Raw genomic sequence first — 22,606 nt, 5'->3', positions numbered from 1 at the left:
ACTCTTTTTCCACATCTCTGTTTAGACAGTTGCTCTTGCAAAAGAAGGAATCAGATGCATTCAGTCTGTCAGTACCGACCCACAACTTACTGAGGAGGATAGAGGCAGCGTTGCTAGTTAAACATAAAAATAAATACCTTTTTTGCAAAGAGCCGTCTCCTTTGGCTGCCATTAATAACACAAGCATATGCAGTGTGGGCAGTGCTACCCATGGACTCATTATCACCTCTTAAGCTACGAAGACAGATTACAAGGGTCTGGTTGGGACTAGCTGCTTGTTATGGGTCAATATTTCTGCAACGTTATGCAAGACAACTTTGAAATTTGGTCAGACTCTTTATTTCTCCACATTCTGCTGTTGAGTTCATTTTGAATCATTTTAAAGTAATTATAACATATTTTAAAAAGCTTTAATATCAGCAGACTCACCTCTCTTTATGATTTACCTCTCTCCTCTAGATTGGCTTTCTTTCTTTTTCACTGCTAACAGTTCCCGTCTCCCCTGGCTCTTTATTTTCACTCCTCTGCCCGACACCCTCCATTTCTCGTACTTTGACTCGCTCTAATTCTTCTCGTCTTTTGAATCAAAGAGCACCCAGCGCACATGCATTTAAAGGACAGTTTTGTTATCAAACTGGCACGGTAACTAATTTTTGAATTACAGCTAAACTTTAATTGGCTGCATATAATCTTTTACATGTAAAATAATTTTCATTTTTCATGAGAAGTCAATTTGAAGCACTGCAAAGCATAGGGTTATCTGTTATTGTTTTGAACAAGAGACTCTTCTGCAGCTGGCTTTTTCTCTAACCAGTTAATATTTAGCAGAAGAAGCATAACTTGAATCTCTCTTATATCATTTTACTTTGTAGATCTCTAGTTTTCTTTTGAATCCTAAGCTATGCTTTCCTTAGCTGTCACTATTCTTTGATGTTTTGGTTGTCCAGTGTTGCCTTGACTACACAAATGTGATAGCACAACCCCTGCACAGATCAGCTGGATATTTCGACATGGTGAAGTGTCTCATGTGGGCAGCATCAGCGGTGTAAACAAATCAGTCTTACCCTGACTGGGATCATCGCTACAACTAACAAATTGCAGTTGTATTGCAGTTGTGTAACTCACCTTCCCTGTCCTTTTTAACACCTCTCCTTTTTCGCACCACATCCCGTCCCTCTTGCCTTTCCATCGCTCCTCAACCTGCCACTGCTCCCATAAAAGAGGACCACTGTTCAACACATAAGCTGCCTGGATCTTGGACTCAATGGAACATACGCAGGGCGATGATTCACGCCTGACTCACAACTGATTTTTGATTTGTGTGTGTGTGCATGTGTGTGTGTGTGCGTATCAAGCACAACTACCCACTGTGCCAATTTGGACCTTCTATTCAGAGTGATTCAGACGTTCCTTGGTTTGGGTGGAGCTGGTCTGTGGTCACTTCTACAACTATCAACTACAATGAAGGAAAAAAGGCCATTTTGCTGTAAAAGTGCACTTTATACACAATCACTGCAATTCAGTGTGGTTATGGAAGCGCTGAGTCAAATTGCAAGGGCTCATCATCATGGATGACTTTGTGCAGTACAATATACCCATTATTGTCCATCATGACTTCTCTGATGATAACTTATGTAACTGAGAGAATGCATCATGTTATTTCACTGTCACGGAATAATTGTATGTATATCAAGGAATACCTGATGGATTGGCTACATATCCAGTTACGATATCATGAAAATTGAAGCTGGTTAAAAGGAAATTGTTAAAAAAAAAAAGGCCATATACTGTAGATCACTTTAAAAAACATATTTTTTGTGCTATTTACCAATAATTATATTTATCTGTCCAGTACACTACACCCCTGAGTTACAATCAAGAGTCTAAAATGTAGAAAGCTGTTGTAGCTTATTAGCTATATGTTTTGTGCTTTTCAAGACCAATTAGTTGTACAAATGTGCCTTTTGACCAAACTTACCGTTCAAAGCCCCAGAAACAAGCTGACTAAATGATAGCTAAGTCAGCTAGCTTAAAAATTAAAGCACAGAAAGCTAATGTGACTGACTACTTCTAGCATGTTCTTAGATTACAGTTGTGTTAGCTTTTAGCTCAGCAGCTACATTAGTTTACCAACTAGCCCAGTGAGTAGCTCCTAGGTCAACAAGCCTCTAGCACTAGCAACTAACATTAGCGACTTCAAGTCAAACAAGTACAGGGATGTAAATACATTAGAAGTTTTTTTTTAAGCCAGGATAGTCCACTAGCAGCCATCAGCTACAAACTGATGTGGAACCTTTCCTTTGGTTCATGTCAAATAAAACGAGGTTACTATGATTACTATTAGATATTAGTAATGCTACTACTGAAACTCATTCTTCTTTCAAAGTGCTTTGGCCCAGTAATGTCATGAGGACTGATACTTACGATACCAACATTCAAAAAAGGAAACAGTACTTATTTTATTTAGCACCGCAGGCATCCCCAAGGCTGCAGTTAGGGTTGCCAATTGTCCTGTTTTAGCCGGGACATGCAGTATAATGAGCAAAACTGGTGCATCCCTTATATTAACTAAAATGTCCCGTTTATTGATTGTTACCTGCAACGTCACTTTCTGACCAACAGTTGGCACTCTTACAAATACCAAATATGATTTGACCGTAATTATATCAGATGAGTGCTTGTGTCCAGTCACAACTGATGTGAGGAGTAATATGTGAGTCATAAAAATACGGTGCCATTTGGTCTGCTTAATAAACTGAGTAATTGAAACCTGTATTTACAGTATTTTGTTTGATCATTTTTCTTTTTTTCCCATGTGATTTCTGTCATTTATTGTTTTAGATGAGGTATTGATTATGAACATACAGTGCATATTTACACTATGCCCAGCTAGCTGTGCACTGTGTTTCTGGCACACCAGAGTGTCAGTTTGCAACCCTAGCTGCAACTCTTCTGTGAATTTTAGTCTATCGTTACATGCTAAGGAATCATGTAAGGAAGTACTTTGCATTGTTGTCCTGAAATACACGTTACTACCTATTATTATTTATGTATTGAGACAGTTAGCACTGCCGTTGTAAATCAGTTATTTTCTACATGCTAAAATGTTTACAAAGGACTGATATTTGTACTGACTATTAAATTTCTGGTATCATGACATTCCTACTTTGGCCAGTAATTTACATAATGTTCACTGCTTCACAGTGGCATGTTAACAGTGGATTTTTATAACTTCACCAGTATTGATGAAATTTTTAGGTCTACTGCTCATTGTTAAAATGTTTTATTCACCATTGTATTATGTGGAAGATAAAGCCGCAGTATAAACATGGCAGATAAGTGCATATGTTTGCTAATTTGTGTGAACTGAGCCTTAAAGAAGGCTTTACAGGACAGAGGACTCCACAAAGCAAAACCATGTGAGGATGTAGCTTCATTCAGTTTGCTCGTGTATAAACAGGAGAACGGTGATGCTGATTGTTCAGCCACAGAAATAGACAAACTCACAGAGACTGAAATTCATGCAACCCTCAAAATAGCAGCGATGGAGTGCCCTGTCCTGGACTCAGCAGTGGCACATATGGAACTAATGCCACAATGTGAACAAATGGTTGTCAACAAACGTAAAACAAAGCACAAGTGGTCTGACACATGAAGACACATGATGCCTCGCACACATGCCTGAACGCGCACACTGCCTGTGACGTCACTTTATACAGTTTGGAGCTGTATATTTATCACCAGTGGGAAATTGATATAAGGCTGTTATGCACATCAGAGAGGAGTGGATCCATTAGCATGGCCGGGCGAGTGCTCCAGAGTAGCTCAGTAGCACTACACTGATGGCTAAATCACATGCACGCAAGCACAAACATTGGCATGTTGGAAGAATCCAATTTCATTAATCTGGTTTTTGTCCAGTGATTTATGGCTTGCGAAAAAAAACAGCACAGGGAGTTACAGGTGCATCAATACGTTAGCCTATCACTGCTGATTAATGCGTTAGCTGTTATGTGTGTGTGGTAGCATTTCTTGGGTGGGGGCTGCAAATAATATACAGCCTGTTATGTTAAAACTGCAGTGGGGTGGACGTGATCTGCACTGGTGGGTGCGCGTTATCGTCTCTACATGTACGTTATATGTGTGAATTTTTCCTCCACAGTCTTGCTCACAGCATGTAGTTGTGAGGGTGTTCGTTCATGTTTCTTTGACAGGCGTTATGTCAGGGTGTTGCTACATTGGAGCACTTTGATCACAAAACCATGGTAACACAGATCAAAAAGACGCAGCTGATATGTGGGCAATTAAATCTGCTACTATTTCTGTAGCCAACCATTGTAACCACAACCCTGTTACAGTTTCAATGTGTTAGTGGCTGACACAGTTATTGCTAAAAGCCAACAGTTAGATAGAAGCTAAAAGGTAAATAATATCAAGTCTGTAGTTTAGACATGGTAGAAATTGACCTTTATTTGCTTCCTTGATAGAAAGATAAATCTGATACGGTTTGTCTGTTTGCTAAATAAGAAGCAGAAGCATCTGAAGAGCAGTGTGCAACAGCCAGACTGAACATTGTGTTACGTCTTCAATATCTGCAAAAACACAAGGCCCTATAGGATCTGGGTGACATGCTGTCATTTACCCTCCAATTTGTTACAAGGGCAACTGCCTTCATTAGCTCTAAAACCAAAATGGACACTGTACCAGGGACATTGTCAAGACTTCTTGTACACAGCATATGGTTGTTCACGTCAAGTAGCAACCTCTGAGGTTAAAAAATGTAGCCAATGTGGAAATGGCAATTTCCTCAAATGGGTAGTTGAGGTTGGTTCCAAAAGTGGAGTCAGTCCCAATAGACTCCCATGTAAATATGTCCAGCAACAGAACTAGACATGTTCTGTAGACTGACACACCAAAACATCTTTGGTCTTTATAGAGTGGACTGGAGAGATTCCAGCTGGATTCAAGCTTGTGCCACCAACTCTTGTTTTTTGGGGGTCATTAAAGATGTAAATTGTAAAATCGTTCCATTGTGGAGAAAGGTCATTGGAGGACTTCCGATCACAACTTTATCCTGCGAAATTAATATTTATACTTTTATACTAAATATTTCTTTTCACATGTATAACTCATATTCTTATAACTGTTTTATTTTTGATTCAGTCTAGCTGTAGACTTTTGATCAGACGGAAATGACATTTCAATTGTGTATGCCACATTCCACATATTTTAGAACTGACAATAAAGTTGACTTTGACTTTTCCTTTCTTTGTGTCCATTGTGCAAGAGAAAAGGTTATTTTTTTTAATATAATGCAATTAGTTTATGTTATATTAAGACTTAAAGTTGACACGATAAGGACAGTTTGTTTGCAATTCATCTTATTCAGTTAAAATAAGTAAGAAGTTAAAACAGTGCTGTAATGAAACGAGTGTACGGTAATCCCCATCTCTAACCTGCCGTCCAAAAACCAAAACAGTGCCAACTGAAATGTTCAGAAAAACAGAAATCACAAAGCAACGGGTGACTTCACAGCCATCGTTTACATACAGGCTACACTGTAGAAAAAAATTGCAATATAAAAGTATTTTACTGTGTATTTTACAGTTTTGTACTGTTTTTCTAGAATATCATTAAATTCACATAAATAGACTGTGATTTTACATTTCAAATGTAAATTAACGTAAAATCACTGTAAATGTAATAAAACATAATTTTCTTGTTTTTCAAAAAAAAAATTTTTTGTCAAATTCAAATTTTATTTGTCACGTACACAGTCATACACAGTACGATATGCAGTGAAATGATTAGACAACTGCTCGTGACCTAAAGAAAAAAAAGGAAAAGGCTATGAATAAGATAGGAAATAAATATGAAAAATTAAAAAGTGTAAATTTAACTAGGAAGGAATAAAATATAAAAAATTAAGGTTAAAAATGAGTTAAAATTTTTAAATGTATCTGTCTGTACATATGCATATTTAGATATTAATAATATTCTCACTGTTATTTAGGGCGATCGTGGCTCAAGAGTTGGCAGTTTGCCTTGTAATCAGAAGGTTGCCGGTTTGAGCCCCGGCTCGGACTCTCTCAGTCGTTGTGTCCTTGGGCACTTCACCTACTGGTGATGGCCAGAGGGGCCGATGGTGCGCTATGGCAGCCTCGCCTCTGTCAGTCTGTCCCAGGGCAGCTCTGGCTACGATTCTAGCTGCCTTCACCAGTGTGTGAATGAATAGTGGAATTGTACAGCGCTTTGAGGGTCTCGAAAAGCGCTATATAAATGCAATCCATTATTATTTAAACCAACTGTTAACTGTATATTTCTGTACATTTAAGTATTAGTATTCATATTGCCGCATTCATTGACCTTGTTTATTATGGGCTCAAAATGTGGTCATAAATATTTTGTACTTGTAAAAAAGATTTGTATGTGTAAAAAAGATTTGTGTGTGCGTAAAAAAGATTTGTATGTGTAAAAAAGATTTGTGTGTGCGTAAAAAAGATTTGTATGTGTAAAAAGAATTTGTGTGTGCGTAAAAAAGATTTGTATGTGTAAAAAAGATTTGTGTGTGGACTTAGAAAAAAAAACCCTGCAAGTTACAAGTACGGATTTTTGACCCTATTTTTCTACCCTTCATCTGATTGGTCAATGTCATGTCAATCACAAATGTAACAATCCAATCAGAGAACAGATGGGTTTGGCTGTCGGAGGGGCGCTTTTTTGAACTGCAGGTCCTTGAAGGGTGATACCGTTTGAAGCTGGAGGATCGCTATATAAATATCCGATAGCAGCTAGGTCCCCTAACTTTCAGTAGCTGTTGAAAGGAAAAAGTTGTGGTATATCAGTGGTTAGAAATAACATTATTACTTTAGGATTAGTTTAACACAAAGTCAGGGCTGACCCAGGACCATTGCTGTGAGTCACAGTGCGCAGCATAAAAGTCCTTTCACATCGGATGCAGGATACGCTGCTAATGCTAACTGCTAACTAAAAGCAAAGGATCCAGAATTTGTTACGCTGGCTGCTGGGCTCTATGGGTTTTTGCAGCAGCTCTACCTGTACTAGATGCACCTGCTCCTTGTCTTTTCTATCTCTGACTTTATGTCCTCTACAAGAGTTTGTTTTTTTTGCTAGTTCTTCAAATGTTCAATAAAAACATGTATGCTAATTCATAACGAAGAAAGCTTTGTAATGAAGACTGTCATTTCCAAAACACTGCCCGCCCCCACCCCGCAGTCCGCAGCGCTGTTGAAAAGGCTGTGGAAGTCCCTGTATTAAACACGTAGACCTGTGACATAAAAATCACCAAACTCGGACGACCACAGACTGTTTTCCTTCGTGGTGATGAAGGAAAACGCTGGGTTGGCATGTAAAAGGGCATTTATTCCCTTCAAAGACCTGCAGTTCAAAAAAAGCGCCCCTCGACAGCCAAACCCATCTGTTCTCTGATTGGATTGTTACATTTGTGATTGACATGACATTGACCAATCAGATGAAGGGAAGAAAAATAGGGTCAAAAATCCGTACTTGTAACTTGCAGGGTTTTTTTTTTCTAAGTCCACACACAAATCTTTTTTACGCACACACAAATCTTTTTTACGCACACACAAATCTTTTTTACACATACAAATCTTTTTTACAAGTACAAAATATTTATGACCACATTTTGAGCCCATAGTTTATAGGTAATTTCATTGTTTAATCACGTTAAAATGTTCCTAATTTAATGTTTAAAAGCACTTGACAAAGGCAAATCCCATGGAAAATTAGGGCAACAAACTGTATTGTCATTACTGAAAATAACCGTATTTTTATGAGAAAGTTATTTTCTGTTATTTTATGGTGTTATTTTGCCGCCCCAGCTGCCGGAATATTACTGTTTTTTTAGGATTTTTTTTTTTACGCTGTATGGTTTACATAGCTTGACCTTCTGCTGTCATGAATTCAGGAGCCAGGAATGATCAATACATGCGTGACACATCGTTAATTTATATTATGAGTGTCTTCTTCGGCTTACCTGTACAAGCAGCCTAATCATCCACAGCGTCGCCACCATGCTGGTTGGTGCCCCGTCCCTTCTCGACCTACTGTGACCTTAGCTCAACTTGTGATATGCGTCTGTGCGATACTCCATGCAACAAATGTGATGCTGTCAGCAGTGAAGCACTAATTTACAGACGGTATGCAGAGAATGTTTCCCACGCGGGGCTCACACAGTCGCTATAATCTCTTTCATTTTCACTGTCTCAGATGTGCAGCGAGGATGTGAAGTAGTGTCAGCTTATACGAAATATTCTTCCCTAGACTACCTTCCTTGATTCATAAAAATGCATTTTTGACCTTTATGCTATAGGAAACGAGGGATTTTGTCTATAAAACCCCTTGTTTAGGTCAGACTACAGATTTAACTGACTTTGCAACCAGTTCTGTGCCACTCCAGAGGATTTAAACATCGCTCTGCCATTCCTGGGAACTATTCATGTCATCTTATCAGATCCAGTTAGATAATTGTAGTTTTCTATTGGTGCCAAAAAAGAAATGGGAGACAGACGCACACTCTCACACACATATTAATGTATCCATCCACAAAGACACACACATGCCACACGGCTGCAGCTTCAGCGGCAGCTGACGGCAGCCTGATAGTGCCTAGCGCTGCAGTGATGAAACTAGAGATGCTGCTCACGCCTCCTAATAGAATTCACACCGACGGCATCGACCAGCTGTAGTAAAATGCTAATATACGCGAGAGGTTCCCTGTATGGGCAGATCGCCTGTTTCATTCAGAAATGTGAGCCAAACAGATGGAGGGGAGAAAAAGTGCTTCTCCATGGGTATTAGAAAACCATAAGTATAGGAGCAATTGTTTTTTATAGTAAAAGTGCGATGCAGTGTCATAAGGAGTTAGTGCATCTACTAATCCATCATCTAAAACTCTCACCACAGTCCCTGTGAGATGTGACGTGATGTATCTCCGTCCATGTGAAGGCAGAGAGAGTGAACCTACCTCTCCTGGTCTGTCTGATCTTTGGGCTCAGCATGGCTGTCATCGCTCGTCCGCACGCTCTCCTGTCGGCATGTTCCTGTACATCCACGCACCCCACCCCTGCGTTTCCCTCTGCCTCTCTCCTCTCCTTCTCCCACTGACCTTCTGCAGTGCAGCCGGCAGCTAGGGGGTTGGGTGAACACGGGGAGGGGAGGAGAATGGAAAGAGAAGAGGGGTGGTGAAGGGAAGGAGGGGGAGGAACTACCCCTGTTTTTTTGCCATGCCTGCGCTCACGCCCAGTGTCCTCCACCCCTTCCTTTTACATTATTCATAGTGGTACATCCGCCTGTGGTACATGAGGAGGATCTCCTCCAAAAAATGGGTCTGACTGGCTATTAGATGGCTGATTTTAAGTGCTCTTATTTTCCACTGTGATTACTTTTTTTTACGTCAAGATCTGTCTGTTTGTAAAAGGGAGGAAGAGGAGGAGTGCTCATCTGGCAGGTGTCTCCTCCTTCTGCCACTAATTAAGCAGCAGAGCTCTGCAGCTCGTCTCTGCCTTCCACCCTTAATTACTCATTTCCCCTCACCCATCTCCTGCTTTCTCTCTCACTCATCTCTCCTCCTTGCTGTACCAATATTTGATCTGCTCACTTCCTTCCCTTCCTCTCTCACCCCAGTTCCTGTTTTTAAATTCCTCTATAGCCTATGATCTGGCAATCCATTTTTATCTTTGCCAGCGTTGGCTTTCTAAGAATGATACAGCCTCCGGTTCAAAATCGGGTGTAAGAAATTCCCAGTTCATGCACTAGGCTGTAATTGCACCTTCCAGGCATACCAGTGGCACTACTCAGAAAGACCAGGGGAAATAAAAAAATACAGATCCCCTTCTAAAAGACAACGTCCTGTCTCCTTGAGCTGCGACAGCCTGTAATTGACTCAGGAAAGTGAGTAGGAGTGTGGCCCTTGGGAAGGAAAATTCAAAGCTGTTTTTTGTTCATTTTAGTACTTCTGGCTTTCATCAGTAAAATTTTTGTCTATTTTGTAAACTTGTATAGGCTTTTATGGAATCTGAGGCTATTTCAATCATTTTAGTAGTTGTTACAGGTGTTCTTTTTTCAGGTTAGCAGAAAGGATACTTCATTAACTCAGCAAGCTGCTGTAGTTCACATCTTCAACATCCATGTTTTTGTCATGAAGGTTTCGCTTAAGGGAAGAAGCTAAAACATAATTGCCAGGTTAGATTGAATCAATTACATTAGTAAAAATTCACATTATAGGAAGATTCGGATAGTATCCATGCCTGAATCACCTATAGGGAAGCACTTACAGGGAGTGCAGAATTATTAGGCAAATGAGTATTTTGTCCACATCATCCTCTTCATGCATGTTGTCTTACTCCAAGCTGTATAGGCTCGAAAGCCTACTACCAATTAAGCATATTAGGTGATGTGCATCCCTGTAATGAGAAGGGGTGTGGTCTAATGACATCAACACCCTATATCAGGTGTGCATAATTATTAGGCAACGTCCTTTCCTTTGGCAAAATGGGTCAAAAGAAGGACTTAACAGGCTCAGAAAAGTCAAAAATAGTGAGATATCTTGCAGAGGGATGCAGCAGTCTCAAAATTGCAAAGCTTCTGAAGCGTGATCATCGAACAATCAAGCGTTTCATTCAAAACAGTCAACAGGGTCGCAAGAAGCGTGTGGAAAAACCAAGGCGCAAAATAACTGCCCATGAACTGAGAAAAGTCAAGCGTGCAGCTGCCAAGATGCCACTTGGCACCAGTTTGGCCATATTTCAGAGCTGCAACATCACTGGAGTGCCCAAAAGCACAAGGTGTGCAATACTCAGAGACATGGCCAAGGTAAGAAAGGCTGAAAGACGACCACCACTGAACAAGACACACAAGCTGAGACGTCAAGACTGGGCCAAGAAATATCTCAAGACTGGTTTTTCTAAGGTTTTATGGACTGATGAAATGAGAGTGAGTCTTGATGGGCCAGATGGATGGGCCCGTGGCTGGATTGGTAAAGGGCAGAGAGCTCCAGTCCGACTCAGCAAGGTGGAGGTGGAGTACTGGTTTGGGCTGGTATCATCAAAGATGAGCTTGTGGGGCCTTTTCGGGTTGAGGATGGAGTCAAGCTCAACTCCCAGTCCTACTGCCAGTTTCTGGAAGACACCTTCTTCAAACAGTGGTACAGGAAGACGTCTGCATCCTTCAAGAAAAACATGATTTTCATGCAGGACAATGCTCCATCACACGCGTCCAAGTACTCCACAGCGTGGCTGGCAAGAAAGGGTATAAAAGAAGAAAAACTAATGACATGGCCTCCTTGTTCACCTGATCTGAACCCCATTGAGAACCTGTGGTCCATCGTCAAATGTGAGATTTACAAGGAGGGAAAACAGTACACCTCTCTGAACAGTGTCTGGGAGGCTGTGGTTGCTGCTGCGCGCAATGTTGATGGTGAACAGATCAAAACACTGACAGAAACCATGGATGGCAGGCTTTTGAGTGTCCTTGCAAAGAAAGGTGGCTATATTGGTCGCTGATTTGTTTTTGTTTTGTTTTTGAATGTCAGAAATGTATATTTGTGAATGTGGAGATGTTATATTGGTTTCACTGGTAAAAATAAATAATTCAAATGGGTATATATTTGTTTTTTGTTACGTTGCCTAATAATTATGCACAGTAATAGTCACCTGCACACACAGATATCCCCCTAAAATAGCTAAAACTAAAAACAAACTACAAACTACTTCCAAAAACATTCAGCTTTGATATTAATGAGTTTTTTGGGTTCATTGAGAACATGGTTGTTGTTCATTAATAAAATTATTCCTCAAAAATACAACTTGCTTAATAATTCTGCACTCCCTGTATAGTGAAATTTTGGGATTTTAAAATAATGCAAATACTTTGTATCAGTGAGTCAGCACTAATTATGGAATGAAGAATATGCAAACAAGCAAACAAACACTGCAGGTAAATTAGTGTTTACTGTTGAACTTTAATCATAATAAAAAAAAAGGAATCATTAAAGCAGCAGTGTGTCTTTAATTCACTATTTTCCACTCCAATCTTTGGGGATTTGGCGTTCGTACCTGAGACATCTTACTCAGGACTACACATTGTAGAGTATAACCACAATTAAAAGCAAAAGAAATTGAGGTTTTAGGCAAGAGTTAGTTTGTAGTTTTCTTTTTTATCTTTTTTTGGTAGTGTGTAGCATGCATATTTTTTAAACTGGGGAATAAAAATAATGGTAAATGGCCTGTATTTGTATAGCGCTTTACTAGTCCCTAAGGATCCCAAAGCGCTTTACACATTCAGTCATCCACCCATTCACACACACATTCACACACTGGTGATGGCAAGCTACATTGTAGCCACAGCCACCCTGGGGCACACTGACAGAGCCTACTGACCACCACCAGTAGGCAACGGGTGAAGTGTCTTGACCAAGGACACAACGACCGAGACTGCCAAGCCGGGGCTCGAACCGGCAACCCAAAAAACTAATCGCTTACAACAATGAAATAAATGTACTTCCATTTGTTTTGGTTGATACATTTGTTATAGCATTTTTGTAAAAAAGCTGAATTTAATTGTAATGGACAAAATAAACAAAACAAATAGTCCTAAAACATTAAGCTAGTAAGCTAAAAGCTAGTTAGCTAAAAGCTAATTAGCCTAGCGAAATGCTAATTAGCCTAATGTATGTGTCCTTTATACTGTTTATGAACTGAACATGCCTCTTTAGTTTTAAGCTTTTTTCAGTAAAATTCAATGTCACTGTAATGTTTACTGTCTGCTTATTTGTTGTTTTTTTCCTTCAGATTTAATTTTGGTTAAAATATGACTTTACTGATGGACACTGGTTATTGAACAGGACTTAAGTCTCTACATTTGTCCAGTATTTACGTATATCATTTCGTGTTTATTGCTGATAATAAATTCATAATATCTAAACATATTTCACTGAGAAATTTAGGACAAAATGTATCAAAATTGACTAAATTGACCAAATACCTTGACTGCATTTGGTTTAACAGGGATATTCTGTGTTAGAGGGCTGTTTGTCCCTGTCTGATGTCTGAAATATCCCGCTCTCAGTCATCTCTGGAAGGCGGCATCAAACCTGTCGTTGCTGTAGCAGCTGTGCTGCTCTCCTCCTCCAGCATACAGAGGATAATAGCCTTAAGTCCTGCACTGCAATTGAATCAGAGCTGGCCTCACGACAACCACAGCTGCTCTTATTACAGAGCAAAGTGGGAGACACAGAGGGGGTCAGGGGTGTGCGTCTCCACACATACAGGCACACATACCCACAAGATAACAAGCAGCTAAAATGAAGCAGCAAATGCAGAGACAGATCTAGCGCACACACGCAGAGAGCAAACCAGAATGGAGCCAAAATGAGGCTGAAACAAACAGAGATAGGGGTCACATAAGCTACAATGAAACAGTGGAAGGAGGAGGGACACACACACACACACATACACACCAAGAAGCCAAAATGAGCCAGCAGTGGGGGGGGGGGAAAAGCCTTCGGTGCCAGCGTTCCCTTTAAGACTGAGGCTGGGTTAAAGCGATGTGGCCACACGGTGCAGGGTGTGGCTCTCAGCGTTGTTCCCTCTATATTTATCACCCAAATCATCCACATGTTGTTGTGTTATCACAGTGTGGAATGTTGGATAAAAGAGGAAGAAGCAAGATAGACTCGAGACTGGACATATGAAGCCACAGAGTGAGACCAGTGGCAAACCAACAGAGCAACCCACAAACAACCCTTTCTGTTGTTGTTTAGCCATAACCACAGGCCAGTGCTCTGTGTACACCACACATTCACCAGAACTCTGATATATACTGTTGGGCCTAAGAGCTCGCTTAAATGTCAGGTTGTCCAATCTGAGGGAGACAGGATGTACTAAAGAAGGGTGACACTTTTTCTCCTGTACCTCTGCCTACGCCTTCTTGATTTTTTCCTTTCTGTACATTTTCCAGTGTCTCACACACAAGCTTTTGGCTGTGTATACAAGTGGAACCCTGTAACGCACAAGGCAGTGGCCATCAAAATAAACACACACCACTCAGCCATCAGCTGTCTGGCACAGGGATGGGAAAAGCTGAATCTGACTGTTTGGAAAACTTTCATTTGGATTTTGCCTCTGACGAGAACATCATTCACCTGGCTTTTAAAGAGGTTGTGGATTTAATGTAGTATAGAGTGGAGTCCTTAGCAAAGACTAAATTCACTTCGACTGACCAGCTTAGATCAGAGTCAGAGAAGCCTTTCAGGCCCTTGAACGAGCTTAATTTTTTTTACCAATATATTTGAACATAACTGAAAACTGAATAAAGCTGCTCATATGGTCTAATTCAAGAAGTTACTGTTCAGTTTCCTCCGGCCAGTTGTCAAGGTCCTTGTATGATTTTTTTAAGAATTACAAACAACAATAAAACCGTTCATTTAACATGAGTTAAAACAGTAACTTGTATATAGAATGTCTGTCTGAACACAGTGTAGAAAGGTTCTTGCTCAAGGACCATTGAATTTACACAAATAGGCGTCCATCCATCCGTCCCTCCTCTTGGTCCGATTTCAGCAGTGTTGAGAAGGTTACTTTTAAAATGTATTCCACTACAGATTACAGAATACATGCCCCAAAATGTATTTTGTAACGTATTCTGTTACGTTACTCAGTGAGAGTAACGTATTTGAAATATTTTGGATTACTTAATATATTATCAAGCTTTTTACTACTACATGAATGTACTATTGCTGTGTGATTTATTACTATTACTGAAGGTTACTCGTCATATCAATACCAACTAGATATTTAAATCTTAATATAAAATGAGTAACAGTAGGGTGGACATTAGGTAAGGCTGCACTTTTTGCAGCGATCTCATATAGAAAACTATTCCGCACGTATATAAAACAGGTAGGCGGGTCCGAACCGTAGTAAAGGGACCTCTGGCTAATACGTCGGGTTCGTGTCGGGCTTATAGCCGAAAACTAGCTTTACTTTCTTGCCTGGGTCAACTTTGCTAGCGAGAGACAGGGAGAGGCGTTGAAAGACTGCTCCTACGGAACCTATTGTTTCGGAGGAAAACACGAACACAGTGTACAGTCGAGTCTTAATAGCTTACTTACAGCTGGGCTACACTGCCCATGAGGCTACATTCTTTAGGGCTATGCCTGTAACACTCTGCCTATTGCCTTCATAATAAAACATTTTTTGAACAATAATTTTTAAAAATTTATCATCACGTCATTATGCGGGCCGCAACTTGAGGTGACATGGGATTGAGACCCAGGTGTCAGAGTCTCTTAATGCGTGTTTTGTTCTGGTGTGGAATTACCAAAAAAAAAAAAAACAGAGGGGACAGCCTAACATATGAAAAAGGAAAAGACCGCCATGAAATCCCTTTATTTCAACAAAGTAACTGTATTCTGAATACCACATTTTTAAACAGTAACTGTAACAGAATACAGTTACTCATATTTTGTATTTTAAATACGTAACGCCGGTACATGTATTCCGTTACTCCCCAACACTGGATTACAGTGATACTTGAACACGGTGACAACTTTGATTAGGGAATTTAAAATTTAAGCACATACCCTGCTTGTCAATGAAAAAGCCACTCCATTTGATGCAAATGTCTGAATCCAAGCAATGCAGCCACTCCAAGATGAACATTTCCAATTCCGCCTAGCAACATTCGGATGGTAGTGTCAGAACTGTGACCGAGGACCTGTCCTGGGGCAACCATATCACCTCAGTTGTACGGAAGGCCCAACAGCGCCTCTACTACCTGAGGAGACTGCGGAGCGCACACATTCCCAGATCTCTGATGTTGAACTTCTACAACTGTGCCATCAGCAGCGTTCTGACGTATGGATTTCTAGTGTGGTTCCCCAGCTGCACCAAGGCCGATCAGCAAGCACTCCAGCGGGTGGTGAAAGAAGCTGGCAGAATTATTGGAACAAGTCTGCCAGAGATCAGTAATATCTTCCCCACTCGCTGTCTGAGGAGGGTGCACAGTATCCTGCGGGACCAACATCACCCTGCGCGCCACCTTTTCCATCTGCTGCCCTCAGGGAGAAGGTACAGGTCTTTACAGGCCAGAACATCCAGACTGGCCAACAGCCTGTATCCACAGGCTGTGAGGCTCCTGAACTCTCTGCCCCCCTCTCACGGACAATAACCATATCCAACTTCTTAATAGCAATGAACTGGTCTGCATTGGTGCATCATATCTTTATTCTCTTCCCCCTCCTGCCCCCCCCTCTTTCTTAAATAGATAACTATCATATCTGATATCATATCTCACAGTACAATAATATTGAATGGGTTGCATTGTTGTATTTTGTCATGTTTCTCAGGTCTTTGTCTGAATTTCTACGAACATTATTGCTAAGGATTGTCTTATTGCATTGGAGTCACACTGGGTTAAATATGTACACTTGGGTTTTAAGGGGTATTTATTATTTTCTTCTTTTTTGGGGGTTGTATGGAAGCCCCAAACGCAATTTCATTGTTCTTGACAATGACAATAAATAAATAAAATACAAAATACAAAATACAAATACAAACTTGGTGTAAATAAATGAAAGCATCCTCCTCGGAACAGCGGTTCACACTGGTGTTGTAATGGTGTGGTAGATATTTTCTTGGCACACTGGGCCACTTAGTAGCAGCTAAACATCATCTAAACACACAACTTATTTGAATATTGTTGCTGACAGTGTAGGACAATGGATAGATAGATACATGTATGATGAGTAATGAAAGAGAAGCTGTTGTCATATTCAGATTAGAGATACATGGCTTGTGTAGCTGGGATGACCTGCAGTGATCAGTGATTTAAATCAGTATTTTGCATTGTTTTTATTGATTGCTCCTGCTAGAAGAGCTTCCACAAATTTAGCAATTGGATGAACAGGACTGTTAGTTCGACAAGCAGTGACGCCCAACACATTCCCTTCAATTTTCCAAGTCTATAATTGTGTTTATTTTTCCTCACCTTTGAGGTCAAATAATGTCACTGGGGATGATGGTCAGAATGATAATAAGTCCACAGTGTTTGGAAAACCTTTTCAAATATTGATAGTGAGAATGATTAAAATTTCATAATGGCACTGATGGGCTGTGCTAAAACAGAATCACAGGGTGGCTACTGAAGGTGTGATTGTTGACTTAGCATTACTTATTGATCACCACTGACCGACTGTGATGGGCAGCAGTTCACCAGCATTGGCTATAGTGCTGTTAATGCCATCTAAATAATTATGTGGAAAACATTTCATATAAACAACACTAGGGTTGCAATAAATGACAACCTAGACCCCCAAGATAACATTTATAAGCTATCATAGAATTTTATATATTCATACAGCTTGCATCTATGCAGTGAAATATCCTATCTTATTGTATCAGCTATTATAGAAAGTGCTCTTAGTCTAAATAGCATTTCATTCAATTATTGTGCATCTATTTTGTTAAATATTTAGCTTTAGTCATCTACTACTCTTATCATCATTTAGGAAGGTTGAGGTTGTCACTGGTTGGTTTTGGTCAAAAGCACACTTGCTTTAGAAATGGATAGGGTCAAAATGACTTCTCAATCATCGAGCTTTTGCGTAAAAGAGGCCTAAAGGCAAATCTTTTTTTTATTAGCTAAACTACACCACACCCACACAGGTTATCAGAAAGTCTCTAAAGGGGAAATGGCCTTCATTCCCATTGCCTGCAGCAAATTTATTAGTTTCTTCATTTTTTGGTTGAAGCTCTATTTCAAAGCTTTAAAAAATAATTGTTGAAGCAATTAGATCAAAATTCAGAAAAGCAGTTGGGATCTGTCCCCACAATCCTAGTGCAGGTGTCTATGCAGTTTTAATTGCACTTTGGCTTGTATGCAGAGTATGATGTGGATCGCACTGGTACAAATGTTCTTAAATTTGCCCAAATAATAAATCGAATGCCTTTAATTGGGAGAAAGTAAAGTAAATTTGCACACAACACACAGGTGTTTTCCTTTGAGGTTTATCCGTCTGTCTTCCACTGTCTTTATCTCTCTCTAACCCCACTCTGCCCCCATTACCCTCCCTTACTCCTCTGTCACTGACAATTAGCACAGAACCATGACTTCATCCACTAATGGCTGTGAGAGGAGCAGACAGGAGAGCAGACTGTGGTGTATGCAATATGGATGACATTTGTCTGACTTCCCCTCTCTTTATCTGAATTTTCTTACTCTGTCCTTTTCCTACGTTAGGGTTGATGCATATGTGCATTTAGGACTCCACTAACTAAACAGCAAGCTAAATCATGCAGTGTAAATCAGCAGGCTTGTGCTCGCTACCTGTAATCTACATACCTCCATGCCCCCATTTCTCTATATAAAGAAACGTGTTTACCTAAACGTGACGTGGAGAGAGCCAGAGCTTTATTTAAAACAAGCTTAATTTATGTTACAGCTGCAGATGTACTGCTTCCACACATCTGCTGAGATAATGCTATAAGATATGCAAAACTAGTGTATTTTTGACTGCATAAATAAAAATGATAACACTTCAAATACTGGTGATAAATAAATAAATATATATGACACATAAGCAATATAAGCAGATCACTTGCTGGCGGTACAAATCTTAAAGGTCAGAGACAGTAAGCACGTGTGCCAGATGAACTGAATCAGCTGTTAATCTCTCCATGACAGCCAATAAACCTTTTTCATGGCAGACATTATGACTTGTCACTGTAGCACAGGAGTATTAATAATGGCTCCATTCCCCTCAGGGGGGTTGTCCTGCTTTTGTTCATGCTGTTTCACTGTCGTGGCTTTCTGGGACACTTAATGGAAGTGAGCCATTATGAATTCTGCCGTTACTTTCCATGCTGTGACATGGTGTCACGGTGTCTTCTGAAAGAAAGTCTGTTTCCCTGAGGAAGTCTAGGTGCAAGAGTTAGAGAGTGGAAAGAGTGTGCCGGTGTAGATGCATAGAGGAGTAACATCATCATCATCATAATCATTCTGTCACAAGCAGAAGAGTCCACACTGAGCTGGGCAGCAGCCTGAAGAATGCAACAAGCTGCACAAACCGAGTCGAGGATAATGCTAGTGTGGTAGATTAGTGGTTTTAAAAAATTATTTTAATTTGATACATATTTGTGACGATATGATGAAGAATGGTTTGCGATGGTAACGAATTTTAGACCCAGATCCAAATCCAGAACAACTCTAAATAACAAATTACTTCTAAGTAAGGCCAAGATCTGCCTCAGTTAAAAATGTTGTGTAAATCCACCCATGTTCTTCTGAGTAATAAACAAACTCACCATGATTGAAAGCTACCCCATAATGATTGTTTAACTAGATTGTTTATTTCATTCAAGTTGAAGTAAATCTGCTTAAACAGACAGATATAGAAGACAGCCCAACATTAGCTTTCCTGCCAAAGTCCTATTTATCTTGTACACACTTTAACTAGTGAGTGCTAAAGCTAGTGCAGAGACTAGCTAGTCATTAGCTTGAGATCTGCAGAACACCAGTCTTACTCTACAACACAGTGCCTGCCCATGTAGCTACAACACCTGACATCTAACTGATATTTTAATGTAAGTTGGTTTTAACTAATGAGCTAAACAACAAATAGTTTTCATTCTCTCTTGAAAGCATTGGAAAAAGGAGTGTCCATGCTGCTAACAATCCCAACGACACATTTCATTCATTCGTAATCAACAGCAAAGTATTTATGACCTGTCATGTTATTATGCAGTACTGTGATTGAAGTTTTGAAGGTATATTGAAGTAATGAGCAAGTGAACCAAAGAAGCTTTGTTCAAACCTCCATTGTGCTGCGTGCTCTAACCCTGGTCATAGTTAGCAGCCAGATGGTGAGCATAGTCATTCAGCAAATGGTCTTGGCTGGTTTCCTACTGGTGTCCAAAGACATGCAGTCACCAAGTTAATTGGTGATTATAAATTGTCTATAGGTGTGAATGTGAGTGCCAATGGTTGTCTGTCTCTTTTAGGGTTGCCAACTCCCTGAAAAATAAATAAGGAACACCTCGTGGCCAGGGCCAGGCGACCCAGTTGTCTTCACCCTTCCCAGTGTGGTGAATTTTCTAGCTCTTTTTTTGTGTGTGAAATTATTTTTTTAACCATTTGACTTGAAGTTGATTTAAGTAGATGCATATTCTATTCTTTGTGATATGAACACATGTGAAACAAATGATCATTTAGCCATTTATTTTTAGCTCAAAATGACAACATTAACACATAAAACAGTTCTCCTTCTTAAACAGAAGCCTGTCATGCTTAACTTTTGAGAATATAAGTAAATCTTTCTTTAAAAGCACTCTGTCCTGCTTAACTTAAAATAATAGAAAACAATAGAAAGAAAAATATTCTTGTAACAGTGCACATTTAGTGCATTTAGTACAATTGGCTTCAGTTGAGGTATTATTTCAGCTTTTCTAATGCTAATCAGCTGCTCCTGTTTGTAAACCCGCTTGTTCCCATGATTACGCATCATAACTCATCATCATTATTCATCTATGTATTACTTTTATGTATTAGTCATCAATTTGTTGTAATCATCTATCCTTGCAGTTGTTTATTACACAAAATAAATTATATTATCACACTTCTGGCCACATAGCGCTGATATTCACTGCACATGCCCATATTAACGTTTTCCAGCCAGGTGTTTTCCTTTTCCCATTCTTCCCTTTCTCTGAGGGGAACAAACATTGCTGCTCTAATGCTGGGCTCACACTGTGCGATTTTTGGCCCATTTTGAGCCGATTTTTGAGTGATCGGACCGATTTTGGCCTTCATTGTGCGTCGTGTAGTATACGTGGGGTGACGAGAAGTGATTAACACCTCACGACCAGCTCCCGATCATCAATCGCTCGTGAGGGTGTCACCACAGGCGCTCACACTGCTCACGCGCAAACGTAAACGTTGGTGAAAAAGACGGCGCAGCACGGCTGTGCAGCGTGTGATCTGGACACAAGCGATGGAGGCACAACTTGTAGAACTTTGGAAAGCTCATCCGAGCCTTTTCGATGTGGCATCACAAAATTATCACGACCACAACAACCATGAAAATAGTTGGATCTACATCGCTGCTCAATCACAGCTGCCTGATCAATGTTTTTCATTAGCAATTTAGCAAAGTTGATGGTAGTGGTGTGTCTGTGTGAGTGAAAGACAGAGAGAGCGAGCGACAGATTTTCTGTTATAACCTTCATGTTATGGAGGCACAGTGTGAGCACTCAGGTCGCATCAGAGCATCGGGCCGTATAGTGTGAGATCCTGCATCGTGACCTATGAACGTCTAACCCCTGTGAGTCAATCGTGCAGTTTGAGCAGGAGCTGAATAACGTGACTGAAAAAAATCGCACAGTGTTTGCCCAGCTTTAGGTGTACTGTCGTCCGAGACTTGCACCGCAGAGTCGGCGTTTGTTTCCCTGTTGGCCATGCTTCTTGTTGTGGTCATCTGTTGTCTTCCGGTATTTTCTCTGTAAGCGACCTTTCCTCGACCAATGAGATGAGCGGTAATCTGAATTGTCATACTCGAATTGTCATAAGTGTGCTGTCAGCTCATTGGTCACAAAGCAGGAGAGGGGCTGGGAATTATGTTTTCAAACAAAGTGTTAATTCCATAAACATTTATAGACTACTTTTGATTCTCACTGTATTACGGGACAAAGTGCGTCCCTTATTAGCTCAATACGGGACGTGTACTTTTGTTTCGAAATACGGGACGATTCCGTATTTTAAGGGACGGTTGGCAACCCTAGTCTCTTTGCATTAGCACTGCAATCTGTCCAGGGTGTACCCTGCCAGTCTCTCTATGGTAGCTGACCCTGATTTGGATAAGCGTTGGATGTGTTTTGTGGATGTGTATATACGCAGCCACAAACTATTGTATCTTCCATTACTATTGAATCTAACTAGAGAAACGAGACAGTCCAGCTTTGTTTGCCAGCTTGTATAAAATAAAGGAGAAGCACTGTGCAATCCAAATTAATTAGATTCTATTTGTGGCCACATTGCTTTGCCTGCTCAGCAGTTGTGTTTCTTTCATTAAGCTGCCTTTGTGTTTGGTTGATTGACGGAGAATGGGGGTTGGGAGACAGCTGAAATAGATGAGGGGAAAAAGCAGGCAAAAACTGAACGACCGGACATCTGTAGATGGATGCGAATGGATTTTCAATAGCACTGACAGTGTCCGTGTGTCCAGGAAGATCGCACAGGACATTTCAAGTTTGACCAGTCTCCAGGTGGCTGGTGGAGGCAGTTAAATAAAGATCATTCCACTGTATACTAGTATGCTGAGTCAATACCAGAGAGAAGGCATCTTAATGAGCCTGTGTGTACGGAGATCTTAATCCAGTCTACTCAGCAGTCTTTGGCTTGTAGTAGAAAGTGAATGACATGAGCCTTAGAGGATATTCCCTGTTTTCAGATGGTATCGAGTCGACTGGACATAGTGAGGCAAATGAGAACATAGTGAAAACAGAATGAATTGCTTTTAAGGTTGTGGGATAGAGGGAAGTAATCTGAGGACTGAAGCTAAAGACGTCATCCT

General features: G+C 40.3%; 1 protein-coding gene across 5 annotated transcripts in view; it reads right to left on the bottom strand.

Annotated features, from left to right (window-relative positions):
• arhgap22b (Rho GTPase activating protein 22b) overlaps positions 1–15,706 on the bottom strand; it is a 51,125-nt gene extending 35,419 nt beyond the window's left edge. The window contains exon 1 of one of the 5 annotated variants that reach the window (XM_082543242.1): positions 15,623–15,706. In XM_082543242.1, the coding sequence (XP_082399368.1) occupies positions 15,623–15,701 (79 nt within the window). In that variant the 5' untranslated portion in view covers positions 15,702–15,706. Of the gene's footprint in view, positions 1–429; positions 1,303–8,017; positions 8,860–9,007; positions 9,122–15,622 lie in introns of those variants that run through there. The other 4 variants (XM_082543244.1, XM_082543246.1, XM_082543243.1 and 1 more) reach the window with 4 other exon arrangements.
• Positions 15,707–22,606: the final 6,900 nt, after the last annotated feature.

The sequence above is a fragment of the Aulonocara stuartgranti genome, assembly GCF_965226115.1.
Source record: "Aulonocara stuartgranti genome assembly, chromosome: 8".
In the NCBI taxonomy this organism is placed as follows: Eukaryota; Metazoa; Chordata; class Actinopteri; order Cichliformes; family Cichlidae; genus Aulonocara; species Aulonocara stuartgranti.
The sequence above is the reverse complement of the archived record's forward strand: the minus strand, read 5'-3'. Positions and strand labels throughout refer to the sequence as shown.